General features: G+C 33.4%; 1 protein-coding gene across 1 annotated transcript in view; it reads left to right on the top strand.

Annotated features, from left to right (window-relative positions):
• LOC129222075 (parafibromin-like) overlaps positions 1-12,716 on the top strand; it is a 75,044-nt gene that overhangs the window by 32,753 nt on the left and 29,575 nt on the right. Inside the window, exon 7 of the mRNA XM_054856506.1 lies at positions 766-982. Within this exon, the coding sequence (XP_054712481.1) occupies positions 766-982 (217 nt within the window). The remainder of the gene's footprint in view (positions 1-765; positions 983-12,716) is intronic.

Here is a 12,716-nt window from a genome sequence, read left to right as displayed (position 1 = left end):
GAATTGTAAACAATGAAGCATGCTGAGCCGAAATAAAAGTATATAGATGCTTTTTTATTTGTTCTTTTTGTTCCCCGAAAATCATGTTTGAAATAAAAACCTAATGAATAGATCCTACTCAAGGATTTGCAGAATACATATTTTTAGGAGGAAGAAATTCTCAATTTACCAAATGGAACTCCGGATGTTGCAGAATGATAAAATACGAGCCTGCACACATAACTGCATCAAATAAGAAGGGGCAACAAGAACAATTAAAAGAATTATAATAAATAATTAAATAATGATTACAGTATTTCAATAAGGTCTATAAATTTGCCAAACAGTCAAAATTGCTGAATAATAAGCAAATGTTTTGGTAGGTCACATTGATCTCCCATCAAGGCAACCCTGGTCCTAATCTGCTTCAAATCTGCTTGTGAAGTTTACTGCTATAGATTAATTGTTCATTCTTTTTTGCTGAGTTTTTGTTTTATCTTCCCATATTTTTGACTATTTGTAGGATTTGTGCATCATTATTGAAAACGTACTTTAGATAACATAGTACTTTTCCAAATTACAACTTGGTTGTTCTGTGTTTTACAAATATAATAATGATAAAAAGCAACTTTTCATAAAAATAGGAAACAGGTTAATTTTATAAAATAGAATGTTGATATTAAGTTTTCTCAAAAACAGGTAGTAAGATAAATTCTGCATTGGGCCCTGATTAAGAAATTTGCACGTTTTTCTATATATAATAAGATGTAATATTTTAAAAACTAGATCCCTGTCTGACGCTATGTCTGTTGAGATGATAGCAGCCATCAAAGCAAAACGTTTAGCCAAAAAGAGATCAACCATTAAAGGTGATGATGATGTGCCTCCAAATTACAATGAAATTCAGAGAATTCTCGACTATGATGTTGATGTTACCCGTGATATTGTTAGTAGAGAAAGACAGTGGAGGACACGTACAACTATATTACAGAGTACAGGAAAGGTAATTTTTAATTCAAATATTTTTACGAACATTTTAGTTTTAGTTTTAATGCGCAGTGCCATCCAAATGTTGGGGGACAAGTTGTATAAAACCTTACCCTGAGTAGTTCACATCATCGAAACACATCCACCTTCAAAATAGTCACCTTGAGCGACTATGCACTTCTGCGAACATTTGTTTAACTTTTGGAAGCACTCCTGGAAGCCATTTTTCACAAGGCCTCCTGCGATGCAGCTTTAACTTCATCTGAAGAAAAAAAGCAGCGTCCCTGAAAATGTTTTTTAACTGCTGGGAATAGGTAAAAGTCACACGGGGCTAAGTCCAATGAAACTTGGTGTTATTTGTTTGACATCCAATCGAATCATGCATGCTCAAAATAGAAGTCACCTTCTTTACCACGATGAAGTTAAAGCTGCTTCGCTGGAGGCCTTACAGGAGGTTGCGAAAAATGACTTTCAGGAGTGTTTCCAATAGTTATACGAACTTTGGCAGAAGTGCATAGTCGCTCAAAGTGACTATTTTGAAGGTGGATGTGCTTTGGTGATGTGAGCTATTCAGGGTAAGGTTTTGTACAACTTGTCCCAGAGCTTTTGGATTGTACTATGTATTTAAAGAAATTGTATAACATTATGTCTTTCTATGAATTTCTAGGTTTTGGCGAAAAACTCGTACAAAGTTATCAATCGCAAAATTGAAGCTAACCAATTTCTTTTTAATTTGTGTGCATTTCCTTTTTTTCTATCGCTGCAGTTATGAAATATTTTACAGTATATCTCTTAGTTTACATGTTGTATTTCCTTCTTTTTACAATGTCAAGCAAAAGATCTGTTATTTTAGAGTAGTTTAGGCAAAGGAAACGGCAGTGAGAAATCATTTGTTTGCTTTATGTGCTTCTGCAAACAGTATGTGGTGCAATCTTGCATTTTAAACACCTTGGCAGTAGAGCTGGGTGGCATCGGAATTTTAATACCGCGATATGTCGCTCTCCAAATATCGATATTTTCGACATATCGATATATTTAGGTCGCTAAATTCAACATTTTATGGAGGGGGGAAGGAGGGGGTTGCAAAGCATATAAATGCAATGCCTAATTGCATTAGTAAATATCTGCAACAGAGAAAAGCCATCGCTATCTCGGTGAATAAATATTTCAGCAATTTATTCTAATAATAATAGCTACAGCAAGGATGCTCATGTGTTTGCGGCGAGGGAGGGGGGGGGGGGTATGAGGCAGATTATAACACAGAAACTTTGGAGAAATTACTTTAGAAGAATTTGTCTTTTTATTAGTGAGTTGCAATTCTTAAGGGAAAAGAGGGGCTTGATAAAATTTAGGGGTGCTATTGCTTTTGAGGGATATAAGCACCTCTGGTTACATCATCTGCATAGAAACGTGGCGTAATCTCTGAACCCCTTATAATATCATAGAACATTGTGCTCAATTTTTAGGACTTCAGTTTTGAAAAAAAATTCAAGAGGAGAGCTTCAGAACCGCTTCTTGTCAAAATCTTCAAGTATATCTACAATTGCGTTTTTTGAACTGCAATTTGGAAATATTGAAGGGGGGGGGGGGGAGGAAGAACATAAGCGGATTTAGGACTGAGTTCTTGGGGGGGGCAGGATTTTTTTTTTTTTGAGCAACATTTTTAATTGCCCTCCCCCCCCCTTCCATGTTTTTATCTGTTTTCTGTGATGCATAAGACGATTCTTTACTTCTTTATGTGCCGTTTTCATTACTGTTTGTAATCATGCTGTCCTTTTTGAATTGACCTTAAAAGAGAGGGAGCTGGTATTAAGAGAGTGACCCAGGGCTCCCTTTTAAGTGGGATATAGAATATCTCCAATTTTAGGGGGCCTGGGGGTCTCTGGAAGAAATTATATAAAATGGATATAAAATTCTGAATTTTGAAGTCTTATAAGGGTTAATTGGAAATAATAGGCAAATCATTTTTTTAAAAAAGTTTTACGCTTTAAAAGTGCTTTGTGATGCAAGTTAATATTTTAAAAGAAATGGTGCACAGGTTTAGAGAATAGGTATAAAGAGAGTAACATACTACCCATTTGAACAATTATTAATTTATACACTTGATAAGAAATAAAATTGAAGCACACTTTGCTTAGGAATTTCAAAGACTTGTCTAATTATTTTCAAGGTTTGGTTAGTTAGATTGGGTTTTTGGCTCAAGAGCCCTAGTAGGCTATACTGTGCCAATTCTTTTCAGGGATTTTAGAACCAATAATTTGCACTTTCCAGTCTCTGAAATTGAGTAGTAGATTATACAGTTGTACGGTATTGTTCAAACTTTGTAAGAAACGCCTATTTTAAGTTTAAAAGAAAAAATAAACTTTAATTTCTCATTGCAACTTTTTTTTAAATTATAAGTAGTGCAGAAAACGAAAAGGAATAGGGGTAGTGTATCTTTTTTTTTTCCGGGCTAAATAGATTAACAATATGCAGTAAAAGTAAGATAAAAGCAATCAATACAAAAGAATTTCCAAAATTCTGCATCCGGGACTAAATAAATAGCAAGATATGAAGCATGTGAGTCACAAAAAAATTTATTTCAAGTAATATGATACGTTACAAACGCGAGAACCATGATTTTTACATTTTTGATGCAAGATGTAGCAAAGAGCTGAATTTGACACATTTTGGCATTCCTCCCCTTACAATTTGTTAGAAATTTTAAAATTTAAGGTTTGTAGCCACACGTTTCCAAATATTCAAGGTTTTCAAGTACTTGAAAATGAAATTAGTTTCTCAAGCACCAGTTTTCCAGTTCAGTTTTCCAGTAGCAACAGCTACTGGATTAGCTAATTTATTATGCGGCGAGATAAGTCATGATAAGTTTACTAGATTTTTAAATGGTAAAGCTTTTTAAGGAATGAATCACAATTTTGTTTGAGTTAGCTCTCCACTTCAAAGCAGGGGCCCTAAGCTATAGGCAAATCCGGCCTTGCATGTAATACACTCTTACCTGCAGATTTTTGTATTTTAAGTTTAAAAGAAAAAATAAACTTTAATTTCTCATTGCAACTTTATTTTTAATTATAAGTAGTGCAGAAAACGAAAAGGAATAGGGGTAGTGTATCATTTTTTTTCCCGGGCTAAATAGATTAACAATATGCAGTAAAAGTAAGATAAAAGCAATCAATACAAAAGAATTTCCAAAATTCTGCATTCGGGATTAAATAAATAGCAAGATATGAAGCATGTGAGTCACAAAAAAATTTATTTCAAGTAATATGATACGTTACAAACGCGAGAACCATGATTTTTACATTTTTGATGCAAGATGTAGCAAGGAGCTGAATTTGTTAGAAATTTTAAAATTTAAGGTTTGTAGCCACACGTTTCCAAATATTCAAGGTTTTCAAGTACTTGAAAATGAAATTAGTTTTTCAAGCACCAGTTTTCGAGTTCAGTTGGCTGATTTATTATGCGGCGAGATAAGTCATGATAAGTTTACTAGATTTTTAAATGGTAAAGCTTTTTAAGGAATGAATCACAATTTTTTTTTGAGTTAGCTCTCCACTTCAAAGCAGGGGCCCTAAGCTATAGGCAAATCCGGCCTTGCATGTAATTCACTCTTACCTGCAGATTTTTGTTTGATTTTTTGTAATTTTAACGAAAATTCGTCAGTTGTTACAATTAAAGGATTTTTACGATTTTACCAATCTGTGTAAGGTTTTTATCGGTTTTTATCAAATTTCAGCAAATTTTTCCAAAACTTTTGATGACTGAATTACTCAGATTACAATAATGACAATAACTGTCTCATTTAGACTTAGATGATTATGACTTACCTTAATTTTTAAATAGTATTTAGAAAGTAAGGAAAATGGTATTTTCCCTAAGTAAAATGATTCAATTAATCAGAACGTTCAGATAACTGAAACTTATTCAGTTTGCGATAGTATTTATTTTTCTTTCTCAAAAAAAAAAAAAAAAAAGACAAGCCGAAAATTTTCCAAGCGCATGAAGTACAGTTCTAACTATTAATTTCATATATACGAATTTTTTCCTTTAAAAAATAAAGGAAACACTGTTAGAAAAACATTTCATCAGGTAATAATGCGATCTTACAAGAATTGTGCAAAGCATTCGTGCCGGAAATATATCTCCCTCACTTTTTCTTTTATTCAGACGTTTTCCTTACAACGTATGATTCTGGAAAATCAGAAATTTAGTTTTGAACTGCTTTGGATTGAGAGTCCTATTTTTTCCCCTAAAAAATCAACCCATTGTTTACAGTGATTTTACGTTCTGTTTGTTCAATGGTTGGACAATTTTCCCAGTTTTTTGTTTCATTGTTACATACATTCGTTGAGTATGGTGTTAACTTACATTTGATATTATTTTGCTGTACAAAAACCTTGTACTTCTTTTGCAATAGCATACATTTCAAATCAGCCAATTTCATTTGAACGTGTGATACTAGAAGGTTCTTCAAAATCTTTCGTTTCTAACAGCATAAAACATCTAGTTTTTGAAATCACGCAAATTGAAAATAAGCATTCTGAAAAGAGAAAACAAATCATAACGACTAGATCAGTCTATTAGCGCAAATTGGGGAGGGGGGAGGGAGGGTCCCAAACGTTAATTATTATAAGTGTTGCAGCTGAATGCATAGCTCGTTTAGCCTATATTTCCATTCATATACTTGCTCAAATGGTTTTCAGTCCAAAATAGTGAATTTAGACCAATTTTCAGTACCCCAGTGACAGCTGTACTATTTGTATTTAATGTTCGGTTTTTTTCCTTTTTTTTTTCTCCCTTCAGAAAAGAACATTTGCTAGTCTCTTCATTATCATTGAACTATTCAAAAAAAAAAAAAAAAAAAAAAAAATCATGATTTTTTTTTGTTATAAGATTTTGGAAGATAAGTTGCTACTATATGAACTCCTCTCAAAACTGGGGGCATTGCACCCTTTGCCCCCCCCCCCTATAAATCCACCCATGCTCTTCTAAACTAGAAACAAAAACAAAAAAATAATGATTTTTTTTAAAAATTTTTGGAAGATGTGTTGTTACTACATAAAGTCCTCCCAAAACTGGGGGGGGGCATTGCCCCCCTCTGACCCCCCATAAATCCGCCCATGAGGAAGAATTGATATCTATTTATTAAAACAAAAGAAACACGGTTCAGGGAGAGTCCCTTAGTTAAAAGGCTTCAATTTCTACAAATTCCCGCGAAGTCCCCCCCGTTCTTTCCCCTAACAGCACCAAAGACCCTCTATAATTGTGTTTTTAAAATTACAAGTTTCAAAATTGAGAGATTTGATGAGCAAATCAAAGTGATGGGATTTTTTTTCCTATTGTGCCACCCTTATCTCCCTCTCCTTAAAAACTACTTTCTTGTTGTGCCACTGTCGTGCGTTTGTGTTGTATGTACGTATGTGCATACAGTAGCTCCCAAAAGTGTTTGTACACTTTGAAATTTTAAAGTAAAACCAAAATAATGCAAAACTGAATTCAAATATCAAGTCCAATATTTTTTCACATCATTCCTATGTCATCTTTATCTTTACTAATAATAAAGCTGAAAGTCTCTCTGTCCGGAGGATGTCTGGATCTCTGTGACGTGCATAGCGCCTAGACCGTTCGGCCAATTTTCATGTAATTTGGCGCAAAGTTAGTTTGTAGCATGGGCGTGGGGGGGGGGGGGGTGCACCTCGAAGCGATTTTTCGAAAATTCGATGTGGTTCTTTTTCTATTCTAATTTTAAGAACAAAAATATCATAAGATGAACGAGTAAATTACGAAATTATCATAACGTGGAACCGTAACATGGGATCAAGCCAATTGGCGAGAAAATTCACCATACATTATTTGTAAATATACAGGCGAACCAAAAGACCTTTTAATTTTTCTATTACGGGCAAAGCGGTGCAGGTACCACTAGTCCTAAATAAAACTCTATAGTTTTTTCAAAATATTGATGGATCAGAAAACGAAGAGACTGAGAAACAATACGCCACAAAAGTTATCGTACACTCAAATATTTTCGAATAAATTCATGGTTAAAATTATCATGGGTCATTTTTTTATTATTTTTGCATTGTGTTGACCCTTAAAAGTTATTTGTCTTTAATTTTTTGTTTATTTATTCCTTAACCCCTTGAGGACCAGCGCTCGGAAAACGAAGCGCAGCTACGGGACCGAACGTTCTGAAATGGAACGCCGCCATCGGCCCGAGCATTTACAGCAGTTAAGTCTAACTGAACAAAAATATTCATATAAAATCAGCATCTCAAAATAATGGCTTGAAATTTTAATTTTGCTTAAACAATGTACTACTGATTACTAATTATTAATATAAAGACTTACATTATTAGAAGGAAGTGAAATAAGTACAATACTAAAACTTTAACCATGTGCACAAAATTAAATGATATGTGCACAAAAACAAAGTTAGAGTTTGACATCGTGAGTGTGGAATCAAAGAAAAAGAAATGTAGCAAAAAAATATGTTCCTTATGTAATTTTGATTAAAACAACTTAGGTCAACGAATTTAAACTAGTTATATTTCCCACGCGACAAGTCTCAAAACTGCTTCATAATTCACTCGAAAACATTCCCTTTCACTCACTTCGCTAACCATTTTTATTGCACTTTTCCATTCTCCAAATGAAAAAGAATAAATACAGAAGAACAATATCAGAAAGGATTCAAAAATAATCATAAACTTTAGGCCTCTTGAAATCATTCCTGTACTCTCATCGAACAGGGAATCCCAAAAATCTGGAACACATACGCAAAAATATTTTAACCTTCCTTCCCTCCCCATAATTTATTCAGCTAGATGTATATCTCTTTCAAGTACTCGTAAAAAAAAAAAGAGAAGCAAAGATATAAACAAGAGCAATTGAGACCTCATAAATCATAAGCGCAAAGCAGTGTACTGTTGTTTACATAAAAAAAATCTATCCCATTGAGAGGCCCAAATAAGAAACTAAAGCGTGTACATGAAGGTCAAATACCATGTGACTCGAATATGATCAAAGTTATAGCCGTTTAGCGCCATCTATTATCGTTTAAATATTCAATTCAATCGTTCCATTTCGAGAAAGCATATACGTGACGCTGGGATGTCAGCGTCGATCAGAGCGCGTAGCGGAGAAGTGACGCTGGGCTAATAGGAGAGGAATCGTTGCGTAGCATCCGCCTGACGCTGGGTGCGAACGGGTTAATAGTGTGCTTATAACTTTAAAATGGCTGGTATTTTCGTAAACCACAAACACCATTCGAAATTTGAATTTTTTCCTCATAGTAGCTGTAAACTGGTTTGAAATGTCTCTAAATTAGACACCATTCTATAGCAAAGTACTTGATAAAATGCTTTAAAGAAAAGAATAGAATCGAAAACAAGGTAAGAAAAGGTTAATATTCAAGGTAGTCAAAGTGTGGAGATTTACAGTTAAAAAATTTATGAAAAATCTACATTTGACTGTTGTTAAAGTTTCCTTAGAATTTGAATTAATGAAACATTTTACGTTTCATTTTCACCTAAAATTGTTCTCCAAGTTCTCTGATTAGCTGGATTAAATGGGACCTCCTCCCGCAGAAAATTTCTTGTTCGTGCAAAAAAACAGAAAGCTTACGCTTTTCGTCACAAAATCAATGATAAAAAAGCTTCAAACATTTTGGAATTACATCTTACGTACAGACAAAAATGAATTCAACATTTTTGGTTAAATTGTTGTGTAACTGTAAATACAGTGAAACCTCAATAAGTAGTCGAACGATTAAGTGGTCGCTTTTCTTTGGTCCCGACAAGGTCTCATTCACGGTAATGTAAAATGATCCTCCTTTACTGGTCACCAAATTTAGTTTCACCCGGTTAACTAGTCACTCAAAAAATTATTTTCTAAAACTCCTTTTCCTTATCGGATCTTAGAAAATAGTGTCGGACTTAGTTGAAAGGCTGTTTGATAGTCATTTTTCCTTGAAATCTTAATCCTCGGTTCTATTCATTTAAAGCATACTTCTTGCTGTGACTCTGCCGAGTGCCGAGAATATGAATCAAATTCTTTCCAGCAAGACAGACAAAAACTAATACCTGTAGAAAGTTAGTCAGTATTTAACATCCGCGTTCAAGGAACTATAACACAGAATTTAAAGCTTGATGTATGTTAGAAGAGATAGTTCTTTTCCGTAAGCAACAACTTCATCAGTCAACATTGAAGGATTGTATTAATGTACTGTAAGTACATTAAAATAAGTTGTTGTTATAAAGCAATGTGTAAGTAATAGAAAATAAAACAAAGTAACTATCATTAGTATTTTTCCCCCTTTTTAAGATTTCCACTAATTTATAGACATTGATTACATAAGTTATTGTTTTTCTCACAGAATTCGACTGCTATTCATTAATATTTGTAATGCTTTTTTTTTTCTTCCTTAATTTCCCACTCCACATAAGTAGTCACTCCGCATAAGTGGTCAAAAATTTTTGATCCCTTGAGTGACGACTTAACGAGGTTTTACTGTAGAAGAAAAAATTAGGAACTTAATCTTAAGAACTTAGTTGGGCCAGTTAATCAGGACGGTGAAGGTTTTCTTGTGTGAGGGTGCATATCAGCATCAGGACTTGGTAGTTTGGAATTTTTTGATGCGATAATGAATCATGCTGTTTATTTAAATATTTTTTTAAAAACCAATTTTAAACTCTTAGTCAAAAATTTTGTTATCGGAAACAACTTTGTTTTTTTATCAATATAACAATAAAAAGCACACGGTTTTCAACGTCTGCATCTAGTGCCTCAAAAATTGTCCTAAAGTTTAGAAAATACCCCTTCAATCTCCAGATTTGAACTTAATGTAAGATATTTAGAGATATCTGGAGGCTAGATTACGAAAATACGGCTTTGAAATGAAAATAAAGCTAGAAACAGTAAGGCTCGGAAGTCTGGTTGAACACTTACTCAGCAAAAAAAAAAAAAAAAAAAAAAAAATAAGCAAAAAAAAAAAGAAAGAAAGAAAAAAGAATGAAATCTATCCATAGACATTTAAAAGGTTTTGTTGATACTGCATGATATTCTACTAAATAATAACTTAATGAAAAGTTATATTATTCAATGATATATTGACATTTTTTAAATTGTACAAAGGCTTTTGGGAGATAAAATTTCTAGCACCTTTTTGTTTTTAATTTTTAAAAAATTAAGTTTTAATATTAAAAAAAAAAAATCATGTAGTTTTGTTGAAAATTGATCATAGATCTTATAGTTGAATACCTATTCTGAAATATTAACTCTAACCAATGGGTAATGTCTTATTTCATTGAAAGTCGTAGGTGTATGAACACTTTTGGGAGCTGCTGCATATCGTTACAATATAATTTTTTTTTATTCGAAAAATGTCTTCCCATTGTTACACAAAAATTATTGCTTGTTTTAAATTATTGCTCATGTAGTAAAGAGTTTGATATTTTTTGTCTTTGCATAAAATTCTGAATCTGGCCCATGGGGCTGGCAGAATCATATGCAGAAAGGTACACTCTCGTTTAAATCGTTACAAATTTTTTAAAACTAGTTTTTAATTTATTTAATTTTAGTTTTTTTTTAAATTCAGTTTATCAATTTTTATTTTATTTATTTTAAAGAAAATACTTAGATGTATTTTCATCTGTGTTAAAGTTATTTATAATTTTTACATATTTCTCTAATCACGATATTTTTGCACTTTTGTAATTTGGCCTTGCTTAAAATAAAATTAATTTTACTCATACAAAATAATTAAGTTATTATAAGCTTAAAAATGATATTTCTTTTTAAAATTTATTTGTTTTGAAAAGCCAGGATGTAAAGTGGCTCCCTTGCAGCCCCTTACCGGCGCTGTGAGGGAGGCATACTTCAGCGCCTTAAGGCATACTGGATATAAACGTGAGATTAATAAGTTTTGTGATGTATTTTGTAGCTTTTCCCTGTCTGATTAATTAAATTTTATTTTTGAAAGTCAGGCGGTGAAAGTACTTCACCCCTGCCTGCAATCATGGATATAAACATAAGATTAATATCTTTCATGATTTATTTTGTAGTTTATGTATTTTGTAGCTTGTTCTTTGTTTAAAATGAATTTAGTTTTTTTCCACAAATAATTATGTTATGAACCTTTAAATTAAAAAAAAATATTTTTAAAAATTCATTTTTTTTAAAACCGGGGGGGGGGGGGGGGGGTGAGAGTGCACCCATGATCTGGCCCCCTCACTTTTACAAGGCACGAGCCGTGCTGATCTCAGTAATTTATGCGAATAATAATAGCCTCTGTGGGGGAGGGGGGATTATGGGGCAGATAATATTGAAATTTTTTGAGAAGCTTTTTATAAGGATTTTAATCTCTTTAACATATAACATATGGTGGTGTTTTTTTTTTTGGGGGGGGGGAGATGGATGATAAAATTGAGGGGAGCCACCACACTTGGGGAGGGAAATGAGCACCCCAAGCTACATCAAAAACATAATTAAATCTGCAATGCAGAAAAGTCATCGAACGTTTTGATAAACAAATATTCGAGCAATTTAGTCGAATTATAACAGCTGGAGCCGATTTGAGGGGGGGGGGGAGATTGAAGCTGACTATATCATTGAAATTATCAGAGAACTTATTTTAAAAGGATTTTAGTCTCTTAAGTAAGGAGTTTTTTTTTGGGGGGGGGGGAGGGGGGCTGTTCAGTAAAATTAAAATTGAGGGCCCATCACACTATTGGGAATTGGTAGCCCTAGCATTATTATCTACACATTAAGATCTGCAATATAAAAAAGCCTACAGAAATCTTGAAAAGTAAATATTCCAAAATAAAGAAGTAGGCATGCCCCTGCAGGGGGGAGGTCACGAGACAGACTTTACCACTGAAATTTTTAATGAACTCATTTTAAAGGAATTTTAATCTCTTAAATGAGTGTTCCCATTTTTTTTTTTTTGGGGGGGGGGTCATTAAAATTGAAGAGGGCGTCTTTTTTGAGGGGGAGGTGAACTTGGACATATATCTATGCATATCAAGATCTGCAATTGAGAAAAGCCCTCAGACATCTTGATAAGTAATTATCCTGTAGTTTTTTCTAACAATATTCATACAGCGACCATCCCCCCGCTCATGTGGTGAGGGGGGTCGCAGCACGGAACAAATTAATGAAATTTGTACAAAGGGTGCTTGAAAAATTTCAAGTGTTTATGAAACATACGGGGAATTGCATTTTTAAGGGGAGGGAGAGGTGCCTTCTAAACTTTCGAGGGAGGGGATAACACCCATTTTAAATCATTTGCACATTAAAATTTTCTTTCCTTACATAATTTGCAAAAACCATACAAGTTCAGAAATGCAAGTTTATTTTCGATTTTCTTCGAAAATCAATATTTCCCCAAAAAAGAAAAACGAAAATTCTTATATATGCTACCCTAATTCCGCAACCTATGTCAAATAAGTCATATAAAATAAAATATTGGATCTTCAACGAACAAGATATAACTCGGCTAGTTCCGATACCTACTCGAAAGAAAATGCAATCGGTATTTCCTTGAGAGCAAATGCGCAATCATCAATATTGAAAGGCATGCAAACGGCTTTAATTCTCGAAAACCGTAACTAACATTCATTATCGAAGGTCTTACATTTACGGAGTTCTTTTTCTAATAGAACGAGCATTTCTTGGATTCTATCTAAATTTCTGAATACAACAAGTGAATTCTCTTACGGCAACCCTGACAATAATCACAACGCGGCTAGTAT

The sequence above is a fragment of the Uloborus diversus genome, chromosome 5 (assembly GCF_026930045.1).
Source record: "Uloborus diversus isolate 005 chromosome 5, Udiv.v.3.1, whole genome shotgun sequence".
In the NCBI taxonomy this organism is placed as follows: domain Eukaryota; kingdom Metazoa; phylum Arthropoda; class Arachnida; order Araneae; family Uloboridae; genus Uloborus; species Uloborus diversus.
Note: the sequence above shows the minus strand (reverse complement) of the source record. Positions and strands in the feature narration are given on the sequence as shown.